Source organism: Eumetopias jubatus, unplaced genomic scaffold (assembly GCF_037043125.1).
Source record: "Eumetopias jubatus isolate StellerSeaLion01/CBP00866 unplaced genomic scaffold, mEumJub1_p1.0 scaffold_6, whole genome shotgun sequence".
NCBI lineage: Eukaryota > Metazoa > Chordata > Mammalia > Carnivora > Otariidae > Eumetopias > Eumetopias jubatus.
Window position 1 is genome coordinate 85,449,537 of NW_028274812.1, and position 23,020 is coordinate 85,472,556.

General features: G+C 33.7%; 1 protein-coding gene across 2 annotated transcripts in view; it reads right to left on the reverse strand.

Moving 5' to 3' along the window:
• SMAP1 (small ArfGAP 1) overlaps positions 1 to 23,020 on the reverse strand; it is a 164,049-nt gene that overhangs the window by 92,770 nt on the left and 48,259 nt on the right. For both annotated transcript variants that reach the window (XM_028097738.2, XM_028097739.2), the window contains exons 3-4: positions 15,676 to 15,761; positions 6,933 to 7,008 (exon numbers count right to left, since the gene is read on the reverse strand). In XM_028097738.2, coding sequence (XP_027953539.1) covers positions 6,933 to 7,008; positions 15,676 to 15,761 — 162 coding nt within the window. The remainder of the gene's footprint in view (positions 1 to 6,932; positions 7,009 to 15,675; positions 15,762 to 23,020) is intronic.

Genomic DNA, 23,020 nt, shown 5'->3' on the forward strand with positions numbered 1-23,020 from the left:
TCACCCTGCTTGTGCTCTCTTGGGCACGCATGTACTCTCTCTCAAATAAATAAAATCTTGAAAAAAAAATGATTTCCAATGTCAATGTAATTGACACAAAAGCTGAAAATACACTTACTGAACTAATAAATAAATCGTACAAACGACACCATCAATTAAACTCATCAGTATGAGGCTTAAAAGACTTTAACAACTTAATTAAGTAACCACAGCCACCAAATATGTAGAAGAAGCCTAAATTTTAATATACTAACTTTAAAATCTTTGCATAAGTCACTAAGAAATGTAGAAATCTGGAAAACTTTCAAAATATAAAGTCCTTTAATTGCCACATCAAGTCACTGGCAGACCATAATTAAAAGACTGACTAAAATGTGGATGGATGAATCAAACAACTCAAGTCAAATTGTGCCAGTGATTTAAAGTCTTATAGTTAAGTTTGAATATTCACATTTCTTAATAATCTACCTGCTTGAAGTCACTTGGCACTGCCACCTTCCCCATCTTCCTTCAATATAATCATTACAATAGTTTATATTTATTAAGCACTTATGTGCCAGGCACCCTATTAAAAATGCAACATGCTTCATTTTATTTTACTCTTACAACAATACTATGAAATGTAGACACCATGATCATTCTTATTCCACACAAGAGGAAAATAAAATTGTAATGAAAAGAATTAACAAAGAAAGCCAACTTGAAACTGCTATTTTATACTAATCCTAACTCACTACCTAATTATTCATCTAAGTTTCTCATCCCTATTAAAGAACATCTAAAATGCATTGCAAATCACATTGTCTTGAAATTACTCACATATCTCAAATAACTAATTCTATAATCATCACATCAATTAATTGTAAACAGAGCTTAGTAAAATTAGTAGGGCTATCTCATTTTCATAGTAATATAATACAGAAACATTGTTTCTATAATAATTTCTAAGTTGAAATAATGAATTTACTTTTGTTGTATTAAATATTAGTCTTTATATACATATACATATATATAAAATAAAACAAGTGAAAATTTTATTGTTTTAAACCCTTATATAATATTCAATTATATGGCAACTGATTAGAAAGTAATTTCATGTGAAATTCAGACTGGAGAATTAAAATCTTTATGTGCTACAAATTCAAGTATGTACTCACACTGAGTTCAACAGGTTGCTTCTGAGAAATGAGAAGTGGTAAAGGAAGCAAGTAATACATAAGACAAACTGAAACAAAACAAGCAAGTGCTCATTTTAAAGTCACCAACTCCCAAAAATTATTAACTGTTTTCCAAAACAAAATTGAGGAAGTCGAGGGATCAGGATTAAATAGTTACAGTTACCTATACATTTTACTGCTCTAGTAGATTTTCTTTTTGTTTCTGATCATTATGATGGCAAATGAATAATGTGACTACGGAAATATATGTGGGGGAGGGAGAGAGGGGGTGAAAGAAGGGAGAAAGGGGAGAGGAATAGAGAGAGTGAGGGAGAAGGCAGGGAAGGGGAGAGAAAAGCTGCTGATGGAAAGGAGCAAATAATGTGTCAGAGTTCAGCCCCATCTATTCAAGAACTATTAGATCTTCTAGAAACTCACCTAATCACTGTGCTTGCAATCATGATTCACTACTGGTTAAGGAGGGGAAGGAGAGAGGACAGAGAGAACAGATTTCTGTATTCAAAGTTTTTCAAACTCCCCTATCACTCATTCAATTAAGGAACAACCAGGAAGGTCAGATTCATTCTGTATCACTGTCAGAATTCTAAGATGGCCATCACAATTCCCACTCCCTGGTATACATACTCTATATAAAGCCCTCCCCTTAAGTGTGGGCAGGACTGTGAATATGATGGACTCTCCTGACTAGGTTGTTATATGACAAAGGTTTAAAATTTGCAGGTATAATTAAGATCCCAAAATAGTTAAAGATGGATTAATCAAATGAGAGACTCTTCTGGGTGTGCCAAGCCCGATCAGGTTAGCCCCTAAAGGGGGTAGGGCCCTTCCTAAAATAAGAGATTTGAAGTATGAGAGAAATTCTCCAATGAAGAAATAAGCTGCTATGCTATAAGAGGATGGGGTTAACTGTTAAGGACCTGAGGGTGGCCCCTAGCAACTGAGAATGGTCCCCATCTGACAGCAAGAACACAGGACCATAGTCATACAACCACAAGGAAATGAATTCTGACAACAATCATGAACTTGGAAGACAATGAGCCTCAGATAAGATCGCACCCCTGGCCAACTCTTTAATTTCAACCTGGTGATATCCTGAGCTGAGAATTGAGTTAACCCATACCCAGACTCTTAGTCAACAGAAACTGTAAGGTAACAAATCCACTGTCATTTGAAGTCACTAAGTTTCTAGCAACATTAAACGGAAAGAGAAAATTAATAACCATGCCTTACTCAAAAAAGGGATAAGTCCTCCATATAATCCCTATTTGCCTTCTGAGACTTACTTCCTCATACATTTATTCTCTCCTCGTCATCTACCCACCCTGGAAAGTCCTCTTTCACACTCACTAGACAAGATACCAAACCCAAACAACAAATAATAAACCTGAACTCCCTTTCCTCCTTATCTTACTTTAGCATAGATGAGATAAAATGTCCCTTCAACCTGACATGTCCTTTCTGCACTATCAACACTCAGCCTATTTTTTCTTTGCTGAAATCCTACATTTCTATTAAGGATAATTTCAAACATACCTCCTTTAAATTCTCCCAGTGAAAATTAACTAGTGCTACCTAAATTCTGTGTTCCCATAGCACTTTTATTCTTCTAACAGTTACTACACTGTACTTCAGAATATAGCTCATTATACATGTACATTACATTGGATAATGTTTGAGACAAAGCTAAGATTGTACAAAGATTACAACATTTCTGGAGCACCTGGGTAGTTCAGTTGGTTAAGCATCTGACTCTTGGTTTTGGCTCAGGTGGTGATCTCCGGGTCGGGGATAGAGCCCCACATCAGGCTCCCCACCCAGCACAGTCTGCTGCATCCCCTCTCCTTCTGCCTGCCCCCCCTCCCCCACCCTCGCACATGTGCTATCTCTCTGAAATAAATCTTTTTTAAGATTCTGTCATTTCAATCTCAGTGCCTTGTAGATGGTATATATTCAATGTTTGTTTGTTGCATAACTAAATGAACAAATAAAGGAAGAAACAATCCAAGGGAACTTCAACAGCCAATCTCTGAATTTTATATATAGTTTCAAAATAAGAGGCTAGCATAGATCTCAGGGGCGAGGAAGAGAAATACTGAGGGTCGATATGAATACGAGTTGATATGCTATACTCATATTGGTGCCAAGCACCATGCAGTTACTTTAAAAGATACAAAAGAAATGAAATATCTTTTTTTCACTTTGAAACTAAAAAATAGTACAAACTTTAGTACCAAAACATTTCTACTTGGAAATATATTTTCCTTTGTTTTTGTTTTATCTAAACTTCACTTTTCCCCTTTAAGCTTCCTCCCTTAATTCACACTTAATAGTACTGCACAGCACTCAAAACCATAGAGCCCATACCACAAGCTCCCTCCACAAAGCAGCACATACAACCCTCCCTGCTTTCTCAGAAGCACCATGTTTATATGACCAGATACCACATTTATTAACAGCTTGCTGAAGTCAGTTTTTACAACCACAAATAAATCCCTGGTTACAAAGGAAGTACCATCCTAGAGTCTCATACTCTACATGATGGATTCCTATGGGGCTTAGTTCATGGACTCATTAAATGCCCTGAGAGGCAGGGGGGCAATATCACAGAAAAATAGCAAAACTCTTTGCCACTGTTTTCTTTAAGTTTATTGCTTTGTATTTTGCCACAACAATGTGAGACTTACTTATATTTCACAACAATGTGAAATATTTATGTTTCAGAAGGGCAAGAAATTTATCACTTTTTAAAAGGATAAAAAAATTTTATCCTTTTAAATTTAAGAATTTAAATTTAAGAAATTAAATTACTGCCTTACATAGATAAACAGGGTCAATCTTTAGGCCCTTACTCTTATTTAAAATAAGAAAATAATAAAAGCAGTTACATTTACTGGCAACACTAAAAAATACCAGCTAAGAGAAGACAGAAAAACTATAAAAATCAGACACAAAAGCTGTAAAGATAAAGCAATTTGGAGCCATTTAATATCAGGGTAACAGCCATATCAAGCTTAACAGCCACTCATGACATCTTTTTATCAGAGTACAACTAGTACAATTAGTATTCAAACTGTCTCTCCTTAGATATTCCCTTAAATGCACTAGCGCTCCTTAACTATCTTAGATATACAATACTTATACTTTGTCTCAGGTTTATTTTTTTAACCTAGTCTCATCCGCACAATGAAATTAAATCTCTCTGAAAACAAAGGTCATGCCCTCTTTGGTTCAGTATACCAGGAGATTGGGACCATAACAAGTGATCAGAAACAACTTGAATGAATGTTCAATCTATTACTGAAGACAAAAAAACAGATATAAATACATAATGTAATTCTTAGTCATATGTTAAAATTAGTTGTTTACACAATGACTGCCACGAAAGAGGAAGAAATGTTTTAAACTTGCTAGAATATAAATTTTTTTTAAAGATTTTATTTATTTGAGAGAGACAGTGACAGAGAAAGCGAGAGAGAGCATGAGCCGGAAGGAGAGGGAGAAGCAGGCTTCCCGCGGAGCAGGGAGCCCGATGCGGGGCCTCAATCCCAGGACCCTGGGATCATGACCTGAGCCGAAGGCAGATGCTTAACCAATTGAGCCACCCAGGTGCCCCTAGAATATAAATTTTTAAAAAAATTATTATTTTGCTTATAAATGAATAGGTGGAATACGTTTTCCCTTGGGTTAAATGTGATTTTTGTGAGCTTTTCTAAATCTTCATTATATGAATAATATAAACTCAAGAATACACAATCTTCTACCTTGAAATTTCCATTCTCAGCCTACAAAAAAGGTAAAAACTTGTAGAATGAATGTCTCGATAAACCTTACCAATATTCATCAAATGTTAACATTATGCCATGACTGTTCTCTCTCTACACAGACAGACAGACAGACACACACACACACACACACTCAGCTGCCAGGTTTCACTGAACCATTTAAAATTATTTATTATTATTTGAAAATGAGTTACAGATATCATGACAATTGATCCCTAAATATTTTATCCCAATACAATATCTCTTAATGAATAAAGAAATTCTCTTAACTGAACATAATACTATTATCATACCTGGGGGAGGGGATTCCGTAGCAACAGCTATCTTCCAAAGATAAAACTGTTTTCCTATACATTACTATATAATTTCCAAATTGTTGTCAAGAAGGAAAAAAATACTATAAATATAATTAAAAACAACAAAAATGTTTAGGATTTTTAAAAAGGAGGTCTAATGTGAGGGAAGCAAAACATAAGAGACTCTCTAACCACAGAAAACAAACTGAGGGTTGCTGGAGGGGAGAGGGTGGGAGATGGGTTAAATGGGTGATGGAAAATTAAGGAGGGCACTTGTGATGAGCACTGGATGTTATATGTAAATGATGAATCACTAAATTCTACTCCTGAAACCAATATTACACTGTATGCTAACTAACTAGCATTTAAATAAAAATTTGAAGGAAAAAAAAAAGAGTATATAATGTAAAGCTGTATGTTTTATAACCTACACTAAAATGATTTCTTAAAATTTCATATGAAAATATATTACTTATGTTTTACAGTCAGTCCTTTTTCCGCCATAATACTACAACTAAATTTAATTTTATGGACATTATAAGTATCATTCTCAATACTATCAATTTTTATCATTCTTTCAAAAGATTTCCTCTCCTATATCCAATGCAGCCCAAACTCTATATACAAGGTATCTTTATTTCAAAATATACATTAATGACACTTTAAACACTTTTAACAAGACTTTTTTCATGAACAAAAACAATGTATTAAAATGTCCTTACTTTGTTAGTATTTTATTAATTTTTTTAGTATATTACTTCTCCATAAGGACTGAAAAGAAAACCCAGTTTGTATACAAAATGAGATGAAATTATTGTCTCCAAATTGCTGGACATATTACTTAACCACAAGACTAACTATTTAGAGCTTGGCTTATCAATCTAGGAATCAGACCCCCCCTCCCCCCGCCAAACACAACTGCAATAGTAAAGACAATTAGCTTTAAACTGTAATTAACTGGAATGAGAAAAATTAATCAGAAAAAAACTAAAAAGAAACAGAGATATAATTGATCACTACAATAAGGTCTCAACTATTAGGTATCAAAATGCTTGCTAATAACCAATTAAAATGCCATGTCTTAATATACATATGTCTGGACACCTCCATTAAAGCCCTGAGGAGAGGATAAATTGCCTTCTTTTTCATTCATTTCCAGAACTGAGTGAAATAATTTTCCCTCCCTCCCTTTTCAATTAGTGACTTTATCTTTTTGCAAATTTCATAAATTAACTTAACAAATGGCATTTAATAGCTATTAGACTCTCACTCAGAACACGTTCTTTTCTGAATCAAGAGTTCTGCTTTGAGAGCTCATAAATATGTGAAAAAAAATTCCAATATTCAAATTTTTAAAAGTATGTAAATATATTTTTACAATAAAAAAAAAATTAAGCTGCTTTGTATGTTAAAAGTTTGAGATCTGGGGAGCCTGGATGGCTCAGTTGGTTAAGCATCTGACTCATGATTTGGCCAGGTCATGATCTCATGGGTCATGAAATGGAGCCCTGAGTCGGACTCCACACTCAGTAGGGAGTCTGCTTGAGATTCTCTCCCTCTGCCCCTTCCCCCATTCTGTTTCTCTCTCTCTCAAATAAATAAATAAATCTTAAAAAAACAGTCTGAGATCTATTCAACAAATATCAACTGATGAAAGAAATGAAGATTTTACTTACATTTGTAATAGCTATTGCATTTTTATCGTAGTATTTCTTCTTTTCATATTTATCTCTGATGAAAAATTCCACTGCTCTGAAAACAGATAACTTAAGGAAAAGCATGAGTTCAGTGACAATGTACACTCCCCTTTATTCATTCCTTTCCACAAAGCCTGCACTCTATATTCAATTTTCCTCCTCCCCAGTCTCTGCTTTCCTCTCATACTATTTCTTTTTTTTTTTTTTTTTTTTTTTATTCATGAGGGACAGAGGGAGAGAGAGAGGGAGAGAAGCAGAGGGAGAAGCAGGCTCCCAAGGAGCAGGGAGCCCGATGCGGGACTCGATCCCAGGACCCCAGGATCATGACCTGAGCCAAAGGCAGACGCTTAACAACTGAGCCACCCAGGCGCCCTCACACTATTTCTGCAACTAAATTCTGTAACCTACCTTTCTTTCTGCCACAGAAAGTCTCTTTCAGGGAGTTCTCCCCATTCAATAAAATCACCTAACCCAATTCTAGAACGAAAAGTAACCACATTTCTCAATTCCACCACACTACCCAAATCTCCACTTCCAACCAAACTCTAAAGTTTATTTTAAATTCTCAGTGTAAGGAAACTAATAGCCATGCGGTACCCACAATGTACCAAACACTGTGTGCTATGTGTTGTCGATAGTTTATTTCCTTCAATCCTTCCACAACCCAGTAATATATATACTATTTCCACATCACAGATGAGTAATTAGCAACTCAGAAAAATTAAACAATTGTGATTCCAATACTTCTGTTCTTTCCCACAATACATGGCTTCCCCTGGTTGCATCATAGAGGATTCCCTGTGTTTTAGAAGAATGGAGGCCTTTTTTTTCCCCTCTTTCAAAGCTAAGGAATGGAGGAGTCAAGAAGCTACAACCAAAGTCAGTACTATTTAATTTTCTGGAGTTGGCTGCACTAGCCTTATACGTTGACAGAGTGAGCCACTTCTAGTGGGATTTGAGAGTTTTGAGTTATCTGATATTGAAGACTTCTCTTACCACTCAATCACTGCTTTATCATATTTCACTAAAATGGGAATTTTTCCATTTAGCACCATGATCCCCTTTGGTAGTTAGGCAAAGCCTATGAACTCCTTCATGGGACAGTGCTTTTAAATGTGTAAAATAAAATACACAGAATTACAAAGGAAATGAATTATACTGAAATACAATCTCTCTGTAGATCCCCATTAAGACATCCTTCTGTTCAGGGGCGCCTGGGTCAGTCATTAAGCGTCTGCCTTCGGCTCAGGTCACGATCCCAGGATCCTGGGATCAAGCCCCACATTGGGCTCCCTGCTCAGCGGGGAGTCTGCTTCTCCCTCTCCCACTCGCCCTGCTTGTGTTCCCTCTCTTGCTGTGTCTCTCTGTCAAATAAATAAATAAAATCTTAAAAAAAAAAAAGACATCCTTCTGTTCAAAAGAACAGTTACCTGAAGCAGTAAAGCAATACATTTTCAGTCAACACTCCTTGTCAGAAGTTAGTAACAGCCTTTTAAATTGACAGTTGAGGCAAGAGGTAACAGAAAGAGTTGACACACCAAATACAGTGGATATTAAAAGTTGGGGTATTATGAAAGCACTCAAAGGGGGCCAGGGAAGGAAATCTAAACATTTAATTTTTTAAGTAAGCTGAATGAAAGCTATTTTTAAAGACAGTTTTCTACAACCTGAGTATGTGAAGGGCACTTTATATGATCTTCATCTCCTTTTCCCTCTTAAACAACCTATAAGGTAGGTATCATTTCACAACCAAAAGTGAGGCACAGGAAGTTTAAAAAGTCTGGGATTCTATAGTACAAGGAAGAGTTGTGATTCAAAACCAGGAATGTTTAGCATCAACCTTTTCAGAATGTTCCTGATCATCACCAGTTTATCTGTGAATCAGTCATTTTACGCTAAAGCTAATAAATATTTTAAAATCTAGAAAAGAATGTTAAATTTGGAGGGTATTTTCAAAGTATCCTTGGAGACCCTTTTAAGTGAAAGGCCCTAAATCTGCCATCAGGATGCTTATTTAGGTATGTGAAAATTTTCGCAGCCAATTCAATACCAAAAAGTTACCACAAATATGCCAATATTTTCATAAAATGCTATAATGTTATTTTACTCAAACTTTTAAATCAGCTAAATGTTAAGTTTGCTCATGATTATCAATCCAAATTCAATATTACATTTTTCTATTTTTTTAACAGAAAAAATGAACAAAAAAGTTGGCCTGTTAGATTAGGCGTACGCATATGGATATATTGAGCAATTTTCATTGTAGAGACAACTATTTACCTCCACAAAAAGGAAAAGAAAATAGACTTCACTTAGACTGATGTCATTTTCACTTCAGATGATATGGAATATATTTATTATTTGTACATATATGTTTGTAAATTCATGTATTTTAGCAGCAATTATACTTAGTTATATATTATATAACATACAATATAGCATATATATACGGCTATTTTTTTAACTACAGAAAATTTTTAGGAATCTGAATTCTTAAATTATAATTTTTATGATTAAATATCAGAGAAAGTAATACTGACATTTTTCCTTCTGAGAGACAGAAACAATACTCACTTTAGATATTGTTTAGAGTATACTACACCTTAAAGCTTGAAAAGATTTACCACCCTCATCTATGAAATGTTTATGATAAAAAATGATCAGTTTGATTTTAAAAATTACTCTTAGAAAACTCATTAAAGTTAGAAATAGAATATATACAATAATTTAACCAATAGTAAAGCTAAAATACTGAAAATTATGATGTTTTATAAGTACTGAATTTGAAAAAGGCAAATTTTAAGTATGCAATATTTTTGAGTGAAAAACAATACAAACATCTGGTGAAATCACATGTTGCTGTGAATTTTCAGAAATAACATATCTTAATTCATACTTAATGTATTTTATATAAATAATAAATAAATAAATATATAAATAAATAATAATATAATATAAATAATTCAAATATAGCTGGATCTGGTTCTGCTTATGATACTAAACCCCCTCAGAAATTATCTAAAAAGTAAACAATTTCTAAAATTCTGAGACAAAAGTTGGTCTTCCAAGGATATTAAAATAAGATAAAATAAATCATTAGGGAAAGAGAACTTACTTTGATCTTCCTATTGTTAACATAAAACAATACTTTTCAAAAACCAATCAAAGCACACCACAGAGTGCATTTTTTAAGTTCCATGGGAGTCATCTGAAAAAGGACGGTGATTTAGGGAACATGCTATATTCTTGATTGCTCTCAGTTCCTATGTGCTTCTTAGAGCAAGAACATATCACACAGTCTTTATGTGTATTTGTACAAGGTCCCAAATGCAAGCCAATTTGTCATTGTTAATTCACCTAAAGAAACAATGATTACCATGGTCAGCAAAATTTTTTTAGAGGGCCAGAAGGTAAATATTTTAGGCTTTGAAGGATAGATGGTCTGTGTTGCAACTACTCAACTCTGCCTTTGTAGCTCCAAAGCAGCCTTGAAAATACATAAATGAATGGTCATGGCTGTGTTCTAATAAACTTTATTTACAAAAACAGGAGCTGGCTCATAGGCCTGTAGTTATTGATTCCTGAATTGTATCCCAATTTTGCCCAAGAGGGCAAAAAACAGTCAAGTTGGGTTTATAGATCAACTCTATGTCTACAAATTGTCACTACAGACAACTTAAGGAAATTTCAATGGACATTCTGATAACAGTTTTGCATTATATGCTGACGCTAGTACTAATTTTCGAAGAAGATGGTCTCCCAACGTACACCCTCACATTTTGTGGTACCAGTAGGCACTTGTTATTTAACTGGCAGTTACAGTTACCCTGAAGTCAGCTAATCTGCTGAACCCATACCTAGATACATAAAAAAAGATAATCATACTCAACTCACAAAGTTGTTGAGAGTTATGGGAATAATACATATAAAGATTTAGTACAGCACCTAACACAGTAAGCATTCAATAAATGGAGTTAGCTTTTGCTTTTATATAACTTTGTATCTCAGTTTACTCTCCTTTAAAATGGAGATAACATTAAGACCCATCTCACAGGATTATTTTAAGAATTAAGTAAGCTAGTGTGTGTAAAGAACTAAGAACAGTGTGTGGCATGTAGTGAGTGCTATTTAATTTTTAGCTCTTATTACCATGGTAGATGGAATTAACGGACAGGAACTACCATGTTCAGGGTTAAGATGGCTTGCATATCATCAAGTTTAAATAGATGAGCAACTGAGAAACAAAAACAAAAGGACCAATGAATTTGGAGATCCATCAATATTCATCTTCATTTTCTAGTTTCTAGGCGTCATTTGAGACATAAGGATTTTTTTTACTGATAGACATCAAAAATACAACCAAAAAAATTAGAACAATAATAATTTCAGGAAATCAAGGTAAGGAAATATTAATAACAATTCAAGTTTATGTGGTTGATTTGGCATTTAGTAAGCAAAAAACAAATACCCCAGAATCTTCCCCATGCCTATAGTTACAAAACATTCAACATAGTACCCTGAACTGTCCCTGTCCTCAAAACTAACAAATGATACTATACAAGCCCCCAAAAGTTTAACATTACTTTGTATTTTATCTTTTAACATGTATTTATTTATAATTTGAGATTTTTTTCCCTTTTCTTAAAGATACCATTTTAAAGACAATTAAATTAATATTTAGGCCCAAGAACAAAATCTTCCAATTCCAGACACATTACCACTGACAGCAATAAAATCTTGAAAAGCTCAAAGGAGAAGAACTGCTGATTAGCTTTGGTGCACAATAGACCTCATGGAACTGAAGTAATTAAAGTTTTTAGATAAGATGAAATACCCTAATAATGAAAAGCTTAATGTAAAGCTTTATCATTTGTCATGCACTAGTACATGCAGCCTATAATTAACCACATCCCACATGAGAAATTATACTTTCACAGCAGCTTTTGCATAACTTTGTAAATTGTAAAGCTTTTAAAAAGTGACAAATCTTGTTAAGAATGCAGTGAGGCCCCATATTATGTGAGTTTTACTCAGTTTGGTTCCACTTGCCTCTGGGGATGAGGCAACAGTATTTAAATCAATAAAAATGCAGAGATGTTAGGCTTTTCAAAGAGCAATGAAATTTAGAATGATTCATGAAATAAAGAAAGGGGACTAGTTTTCTTACTAATTTCCCTAATAAAACCTCCAAATCACAATGTTTCATAATTAAAAGAAGGGAATAGTGATATTGCTGTAATATTTAAGGTAAAACAATTTTTAAAGGCCATAGTATTATATTAGATATAGGGGCTGATCTCATGGTCTGAGACATGGCATTTTATACTCAAAGTAGTCTTCTATCTCAAATTTGTTTAGACAAAATCCCTCTTTATTTTCTGACAACCTGATAATCTATTATCTATTTATCTATATACCTAAAGAAACAATGATTTATTACCATGGTCAGCAAAATTTTTTTAGAGGGCCAGAAGGTAAATATTTTAGGCTTTGAAGGATAGATGGTCTGTGTTGCAACTACTCAACTCTGCCTTTGTAGCTCCAAAGCAGCCTTGAAAATACATAAATATTTTATGTATTAATAGATTAATCAGATTAATCTGATAATCTACTTATGAACAGTAAGAGATCAACACCTCATATAAATATGATAATTTGTAAATACTTTAGAAGTAACACTTAATGTGAAAAATCAAATAAGCATGTTTGAGTAAACAATAGCAAAAATATACATAATCCAAAAGCCTGAAATGAATTACATCAGGTACTTAAAAGTTGTAATCTATACCCAGACCTTATGATCTAGCTGCAGAGTTCCAAACCATAAGCCTATCTATTTTTAAAGGCCATCAAGACTCAAATGTGGCAACATTGATTTTACTCAGACTATCATCGTTAAAAAATATTCAAGTGCCCTTCTACAGAAGAAAAAGTTTGGAAGCTTTGAGAAGTTTCTTAGTAACTCTTTGAGCATCCCACCCTTCCCAGCCCCCAAAATGAAAATATTATGGTCTAGTTCATTGGGTTGTTTGGATAATTTAAAAAGATAATGAAGATAAAAGGCCAAGCTCAGTGCTTGGCACCCAGCAAACCTTTTTTAAGCAATAAGACTACTTTAGCTGTTGTATCTTCAGTGTGTTCAAGGTCAAGGATGTAATCCTACCCAATGCCAATCAATTCACTATAAAAATCTTCTCTTCCCTGAAATGTTTAGGTAAATATTTATAATATTTAAATATAAATACTTAAATATTAAAAATATATCAGCAAAAATATCAGAATTAATAACTCACTACCTCATTAATCCTTTACTTCTATAAGGATCATCATAAAATTAATGGTAATTACTTAAGAAATAATATTCCTACCAACATACACAAAATAGTGCAAAGAACATAGTTCAATGTAAGAAGATACCAAGAAGCTAATATACAGTCCTTTCCTGAATATCTTCCAGGCTTCTTTGAAAACAATATGGAATCATGATGATGTATTAAATAACTTGGAAGCCACTTTCACCCACAAGAAACCAAATAAAGGATACTACCAAAAACTACCCTGCAGTATTCAAAAGAAATCCAAAAAAACTCAACTCAAACGAAACCAACCCCAACACACACACAAACTTCCACAAAAAGGAGATTCTTCCATTTGAGGGATCTTATATGTCAACTCAGGCTTGGGGGTGAGAACCAGAGAGAAGAGAATAAATACAACTAGCAAGCAATTGGTAAAAACCACCTAGGACATTACTTGTTTGCTCTGCTATATTTCCTTTTACTATGCTCTACTTCCCAGGGTTCTGCCCTAGGCCTTCACTTTTCAGAGTAGAAAGAAAACAGCATTCCCAAGTTTCTCAATAAAACACACAAAAATGAATAAAGGACTACTGCCCTGGGTAAATATAACTTCAATCGTCTACATGCTATCTACATGCTACAGTCTACATGCTTAATCACTCCATAATCTGCACTGTATTTCCTGCTTTCTTCTAGGGTCCAGACCCATGTTTCTAGCTACTGAATTGGGATCTCCATGTATATGTCCAACAGACACCTCAACCTGCCCAAAGCAATGAAGTATGGCTCATTACCTTTCATTTCTGACCCTTCAACCTTTATCTGGTACTGAATTTCTTCTCTCAGGGAATATGCTTTATTTATCTCACCCACAGAACCTCCATCAAGCTTTAAAATTTGGGGTCATCTCAGTATCCTTCCTCAGAAACACAGCCAATTCTCAACCTAATCCAATTGCTCCTGCTTTCCCAATTTCTTTCCAATATTCCCAATTCTTTCTTATCCATTCTCAATGCCACTATCTAATTATCTAGTTTATAACTTCATCACTGCTCATTTCAAGGCTGTACGAACATTCTACATGGGTCTCTGACTCCAAGGTCTCCTCTGACTAATCTTCCTTACGGTAGAAGTAGAAGTAAATGCTTTTAATGTTTCTCCTGCTTCAAAACCCTTCATGGCTTTTCAAATCCTTCAACTTCCATGAGCCCATGGAATGAGGTCCACACTGCTTCTATATGGTACCGAAAACCCTTCACAATCTGGAAAATAAGCTTCTTCTGCCACTTGCCCCACTAAACGTGAACTTGTCACATCAAAACCTTAAAGTGTCATGTTTCCTCACACATTCATACCTCTACTCACACAATTTGTTATGTCTGAAATGTACCCCCTACTTTTACCCTAGGAACTTGCTAAATAAAAACAGCCTTGGATATCAGATTGTTAAATTTTGGGGAAGAAGGGGTGGGGAGCAGAAACAGAAAAGGCCAAATACAAATACCAACTTTTTAAATATAACTTAAAAGGTTTCTATACAAATATAAAAATATATAAATATATATAATGGCCTGTATCTCTGTTAAGATCACATTTTTTTTTCACTGTTTGACCACATGAACTGTTTTAGTATACAAAGAGGTATATATAACTGCTCTTTAAGAAACTACATCTTATTGTCAAAACTGCAAATATCACCTTTGGAGAGAATCACAAATACCTACAATCAATTTGATGATTTTATAGAACAGATCAATTTTGATGAGCTGTTTCCTCAAACTTCAAATAAGTTTGAGAAACCCTATATAATCAAATGGTTTTATCTTTAACAAATGTGAAAAACATCTGACTAAAACGCCTGTGAGAACATATTCTACTTATTCATTACGGCAGATTTGTAAAAGCAAACACAGTTGTGAAACCTATAACAAAGATGGAATGTCAGCCATAAATATTAGCATAAGTTACTTCAGCAGGTCCACCTGCACTAAATATGTGATCTGCAATTTTAAATGCGTACATGTCAAACTGCTTAACATAATATGATTACTATATAAAGGATCAAGAAAATCTCTTTAGAAATGAATTTTACAATTATTCAAGATGCTCACAAGTCAAATCTCTAATAATACTCTAAAATAATAAACAACATATACTCTCCAATCAAGAGCTGGGGATCAAGAAGAATCAGTCATATTTTACACTTAGTAATAATTACATCAAAATACTATGTAGATCATGTATTAATTACTATTAAAAACTTACTGCATACAAAGCACAGCTCAGGGCAAGTCAATTTCGATCTTTAATAAATAACAGTATGATAAAGTTCACATCTTCCTAAACACGAACAGTTCAAATACGAAGTATAGAAAATGAGTTAATTCTTTTAAAATCCACAATAAATAAAGTTTAAAGGATACTGATCTGTCTGTGGTCTTCGAAAGTTCTCTGGAAGATTGGCTTCATAGAGTAGTCTTGCTTTAGTATTTCCCATATCTTGCATGCACTAAAATAAAAAGAAAAATCAAGTATTTTCATTATTCATATGAATATTAAAAAGTAATTCCTATATACACATACAAATACATACACACACATACACAAATACAAAGTAACATTACTTCCAATATATATTCTTCTCAGAAAAATAAATACAACTATGAAACTAATTATTCAAGTTCAAAGTAGAAGCATATTTTTAATTCTTCACATTTATTCAACTTATGTAGACCCACAGTTTTCTAATGTCTTTTTCTGTGAAAACAATACCATTTTTATTTATATTCACTACTTCCTAAAAGTAATTCCTTGGTAGCTCATGGCAGTTTTATTACTGTTTTAGATATGCCACTTTAACAGCACTGCCATTTCCAAGGGTAACAACTCAAGATCAAATTTTCTTTGTTTTGAGTTTCAAAATACTCTTGGGTTTTCATGATTTACAATCAGGATCACAATGGAGAGCAGATAAAAAAGAAACAGTGCTAACCTAGAACTCTACAGAAGTGGATTAATTTCTTTGGGGTTAATCTCTTTAAGATTCTGCTGAAAACTATGGATCCTCTCCCTACAAAAAAATAAAACAAAACAAAACAAAAAACAGTACCCAATAACCCAAAGCTTCCCTAAAATCTATAAACCCCAAGAATAAGAACTACTCAGAAGGCATAAAATAATCTCATAATCACTTAAAACAGTTTAAGTTTCAGTATCTTCTGTAAAGATTAGCTAAACAGTACTTCCTGGATAATCTACTACATTAGAAAGTAGCATTTACAAACAAAACATTATTCATTTTACATGAATACATGTTACAAATGAATACATGTAAAATGTTTTACACAGAGTTTAGGTTCCTGAAAATGTTTTAATTGGTAGAAAGATCAATCTGTATAATTCCTTCTTTTTTCCTCTGATTCCGTAGACACACACCCACACACCCAAGAAGACAATCCAGGTTTAACAGATAATCAATTGTCCACCTTGAGTTGTAGCCCTCAAGTATACAGAACCATCTTCCTTCAAATAAAAAATACAGTGACATGGGGCGCCTGGGTGGCTCAATCAGTTAAGCATCCGACTCTTGATTTCAACCCAGGTCATGATCTCAGGGTAATGGCATCAAGCTCTGCATTGGGCTCCATGCTCAGTGTGGAGTCTGCTTGTCCCCCTGCACACTCTCACACACGTGTTCTCTCTTTCTCTCTCTCTCATAAATAAATAAATAAACCTTTTTAAAAAAAATACAATGACCTTTTCTCCCAACAAAGAGTTTTAAGGTATGCAAAATACTAATATACGCTCATTTCTCGATATCTATTCTAACCCACCTCAACATAAGTACTCTTTCAGAGTAAACGAGATGATGAGGAAGGGAAGTAATAGGGGGCTGGGAAATATAAGGAAGAGTAAACTGAAAAAGAATGAAACAGTTTTTGTTATTTAGCTTTGGAGACAAAACAGAAGCTAAGGCAAAATAAACCCAAGGGTATATAAAGTGAGGACGAAAAACTGTGTAAGGTGAACTGACAGTATAAGGTCAGAGGGCTCTACTACGTCATGACACATACTAGCATGCCCATGAGTAAAGCTAATTTGTAATTCTGTGTGTGGGGAGAAGAGCTTAGAAACTTTCAGTATAGCTCACCCTTCTTGAAAAAAGAAAAAACGTTTCCTATCTCAAGTATTCAAATGATGCTTCACCTTTGTGTCATGGTGGGAATTTAGAAGTAAAGATGATCCAAGTTATGTAATCATAAAGGCATTAAACATTTAGGAAGAACTACAAGAAAAATGCCTCTGAGTTTGCACAATATCTGCAATAAAGCAAAAAGTAACTCATAGAAACTATGAAAGCAAAAAAATTTGAAAATTTTCCATCAAGCAAACAAGAATACATAGAAATTCTAACAAAAAATTTAGTAAGACTAAAAACAGTATCTACTATGTATGCCATATCTCACTGACCCTAAGTTACATTTTTCTTCCTATTTTAATATTAATGAAATAGGAATATATCTTAAAATTGATAGTGTCTTGTAACTGACAATTTTTTCTTATGAGTCCATAAAATAGAGGTACTTTTTACAGAGGTATCTTATGTTCAATGATTATGATAGCACACATTTCATATAAAATATTCTCTTTTATTTGTCAAAATATTTTAATATTTTGACAAAATAAAAAATAATTAGGAACAAGGCATACATGTGTACTACACAAAATTATTTACTGTTGTTCTAGGGATGCTACCCATCACAATCAGACAGGAGAGAAAAAAAAGAGGTATAAAAATCTGAAAGGGAGAAATAATGTGAAATAATGAGCCATTTCTACAGGAGACCGCTGCCAAAAAGTGACTGGGTACAGGTGCATGTGTGTGTGTTAGTTGGGATTAAAGGAAACAAGGATTCAGTGACATCACAGATATATAAAGATTGTTTTGTAAGAAGATATTGTTAGGCTCAGATGGTTTCTAGGCTTCTAAAAAGTAGAAGACAGTAGTGCAGGAGGAAGGTCAGTATCAAAGTTTCAAAACACTACATTTAAGGGCCATATGGAACACTTATGAAAATTTATTCTATTGGCCCTGAAGAGCAAACTCTGTCTAGCGCTCGGAAGAAAATAATGAAAATAGCCTAACAATTACAGTGATAAGCATTAGCCTCAATACCTTACTTTTATGTATAAATTATATATATATAATTATAAATTCCATGTATATTAGAGAAATTGTGTATGCACGCACACACACACACGCCATTGTAAATTTCAAAAAAAAAAACCCAAAACCCTGCTTTAGGCATTATTACCCTATTTTGGCAGGAAAGGAAACTGAAGCAGCAAGATATTAAGTAAGAGGCCCAACATTATTAGTTTCCATGAGTATTTGACTCTTGACAGAACCAACATCAGCCCTCAGGAGTTGAGAGATCTCAGGCTGCAACCAATGGAACTGGGGACTACCTCCTGCAGGACTTACAAACACCAGGCTCTTTGTTTTAGAGGCTCAGTTTTCATTTTACAGATACAGAAATTGAAGCACAAATAGGTTATATGATTTCTCTAGAGTAAGACAATGAATCAGTTACAAAGTTCAGACTAGGATCAAGCTCTCAGTCCCAATCCTTACCACCAGGCACCAGCTAATCAAAATAAGTGTCCAGGAAATTTCACCACAAATCAGAACACTGTAGGTATGCCTCCATTATTAAAACATCATTCCTGTTATTAAAATATTATTGCTTTTCTTTTAGATTCTCTCAACCAAAATGCTTTAGTAAAATGCACTGTTGTAAAGGAGAATTTTAGTTGCTTATTTTTTGGCAATTTATGATTCAGTTTTCCAGAGTGGACTGGTTGCAAAAAAATGGGGGAAGGGGTATGATAAAGGGAATACACTACTTTTAAAAGAAAAAGTAAGTTTTATATTTTTTATTATTTTTAACTACCGTGAGACTTCAGTTACGGGTAACGAGCTAGCTACTTTAACTTCTACCATCTAGCTTCCTAGAAATCAAGCCAGACCCTAATATTATGCACCATTCTGAAAAACTTTAAATTTCCAAACCTATTTTCACTTCTCCAAAAGGAGGAATACTTGTAAGGATATCAAATAGACTATTAAAAATTTTTAAATTTACCAATTTTCAAAATACTTTGGCTTTACAGAACGCATGTAATTCTGTCAGTAAATTTTATTTCTCTTTCTCTCACACTTCAAACATGAAAAAGGGAGGAAGAGGACTCTTAATTACTTAAGTCAAAATTTCTACTGTTTAAAAATATTTTTAAATAGGTATTTACTTAATAAACTATAATTCATCTCAAAATTAATTTTTAAAAAAGTCAAATATTAAGTGAGCAGAAAATATACTGAAATTCTTGACAAAGAAATGATAAGAACATAATAAATAAAAAGTCAATATGCATTTTTTACTTTAAGAAAAATATATATTTATATTGAAGAGTAAGTGAAATGTGCACTTCACAGTTATGATAAATGCCATTTAGGCAGTACATACTTTAAAATTAGTGTTATTTATTGTTCATTTTCAAATTTGATCTCATATTATACATTGTATGTTCCTAGAAAGATCAATTTTATATTGCACTTTTTGCTTGAACCGTCTTCATTCAAAATCACCACCATTATAACTGCAAAGGGAGGCTTCACCTGAAAATGGTATAATAAATCACACTTAAGAATCTCAAAACCTACTATTAAATGTATTTTGTCCTTGTCAATCCATAATCTGTGTTTTTTTAGTTTCTCCACCTAATCCAATACATAAAACAACACCTGCCCAAAGACTCTCATATCGCCTGAGATTCAATTTCAAAAATTACTATTTGAACTAGAATGCTGAGAAACACCTACAGGCTAACATATTTCCTTCACAATCTAATGCAGATAAAACATTTCTATTTCTGAAACTTTCTAAGAAGAAAACATTTCGCCCAATCCTAGTTTTTGCACTAAAAACAGTAAAATCTATATTCTAAATGAGTTCTAAGTTTTTAATGTTTTAAAGAGACTGAAGTGAATTGGGGCTGTCAATTTAAAGTTTTAAATTGGCATTTAGTGGGGTGCCTGGGTGGCTCAGTCATTAAGCGTCTGCCTTCGACTCAGGTCATGGTCCCAGGGTCCTGGGATTGAGCCCCGCATCGGGCTCCCTGCTTAGCGGAAAACCTGCTTCTCCCTCTCCCACTCCCCCTGCTTGTGTTCCCTCTCTCACTGTGTCTCTATCAAATAAATAAATTAAATATTTAAAAAATAAATAAATTGGCATTTATTTATGGGATTTGTACAATTTAATAAACTAAAACATACAAAACCAGTGACAGATGGTAGTAGCTACACTTGCTACTACACATGCAGAGTTGTCAAATCACTATGCTGTAGACCTGAAATTAATGTAATATTGTATGTCAACTGTACCTCAACTTAAAAAAGTAATCAAAATAACCGAGAAAAGTAACAAATATCACAAAAAGTGGGAACAGATATAAAGAAAATACACAGAATTAATAAGTACGCAAACGAATGTAACAGGAATCACTGTTTCGTGTCAATGGGGGCATCTCCAATGAAAAAACTAATAATTAAGAAGCACACAAAATCAGCTTTAGTGAAAAAAGAGCCTTGCAATAAATGTAAAGATAAGATGTAACAGGAACAGATAGAAACAAAATGTGCCTAAGTTTAAGTCTTTCTCAATATTAGGAAATAACAATAAATGGCAAGATAAATGACGGGCCACCTAAAATTCCAAGTTAATAATTCATTCTCCTGAGAATAAAACTTGTCATTTCTCCCCCCTTTCTTTAGTCTTCCAAAATCTTGGAAAGCAGAGCTCTTTGTGGACTCCAGCTAAGTGATAGAATTACTTCAGGGTACGACTTCTACCTGCATTAGCTATCTAAAGCTAAATACAGTCGTCTAGGTTCAGTAGCTATGTTTAAGAACCATGGCTTCTTGGACTTCTCCTCTCTTTCATCTTGTGCATCCTCTCTCTTTTCTCAGTACCTACCTACTATCTGTCCCCATAATGTTTCCTGCACTTTCTCCCTCAGAAACTAAGTAGTACCTGGTCAACAGCTAGAATTCACACTAACGTATTATTTCAGGAAGCTACCTGCATAGTTTTCCAAATTTTTGGTGTGTACTGACTTGTCCTTTGGAGTTTACTGGCTATTTGAAAAAATGGAATAAGTGGGAAAAAGAATAACAGCTACAAAATAAAGGACTGAGATCACTAATTGCTCTGTTGCAAATGATTAAGTTATAATGCAGCAATTAGATCTTCTAAATTTCCAATGGCAAAAATGCAAAATATTAAAATAATCAATAGAATCTTACATGTTAGTGTGTAATGGAAAGCTGCTACATGTCTACATTAAATCTGGAGGTAAAACTATGTAAATTAAAACTCTTCTACCCAATTTTCTGAGGAACAGATGCAGGAGGGAATCTCACCTACAAGGTCAAAGATTATTATGCAAGGATATGAAAACAGCTAAAAATATACACTACCTATATGTTTGTATATATGCATAAAATACTTCAGATAAAGTATACAAGAAACTGATAAATATGGTTGTTCCTATGGAGGAAAATTGGATGTCTGAAGGATAGAAATGGAAGGAAGACTATTCACTTTACACCTTTTGCACCCTTTGAAGTTTGTGCCATGTCCATGTATTTCTAATTCCCCAAAACAATAAAATAATTAAGGAGGGCTTATTAGTCCTGCATTGTTTCTAAATAAAATATTATCCAGAGGAAGCTTAGCCAGGGTATTCAAGCAGCATGTGAATCAGAAAAAGGAGACTTCCTCCTCACTGGTATTCTCCACTCCTACTAGAACACAATGTTCTAGTGATCAAAGAGGTTATGAATCAAATCAAATTAATACATTTTTAAAAATCCCATCCAAGTATATCTTACACTCAAAATACAAAGTATAAATATGGCATTTATTTATCATATCTTTTCCCAGTATCATCTTCTTAAAGAAACAGAATTGCTGAAGTTACATCACTGAATGTATGTTTTTGCTTCTTAAAACTTCAACATATTTATTTTTATGTGGGTGAGGGAATATTACTTATTCTACTATTTTCTATTCATTAAAATTTTAGAACACAATGACTAAGATTTTCAAACTGCCTTATCTGAATATATATATATATTTAAATGTTAATTAAAAAGAGAAAATGAGTATTTGTAGTCCCTGGACAAATTCTTCATGTCAGTGACTCACCTCTACTACCACTTGAAATTTTCCAGAATAGTTCTCTATCTTCCTCTCAAAAGCCACCAGGATTTCTTGCATAGGAGCAAGCTTTTCAGGACTGGTTTCAAGATCTTTTGGATTCCAGCTGCTGGAAAAGAAGGGCCACCGTTTTTGGTCTCAGGAACTCTTTGTAAATATTTAATACAGAGTCCATTCCTTCAGTTTTCATAAAATTGTGTTTTAGGGGAGTTGTTCTCTTTCTGTTTTGTTATTTTTAAAAACAAAGTAAGTAAACCAAACATATTTAAAAATTAAAAATCTTAAATCATAATGTGGAATTAGAGGTACCAGTTTTCATATTTTTCACAATTTCTAGATATTCTCAGAACCTGATTTATCTGTTGCAGCATTTGCTAGTTGTTACAAATTCAGAGAAAGTATTTTTTTTAAAGCAGTAAAATTAAACACTGTTATGACAAAGTTGGAAAAGCTTTACTTCACACTCTTCTGTAATCTGTACTTACTA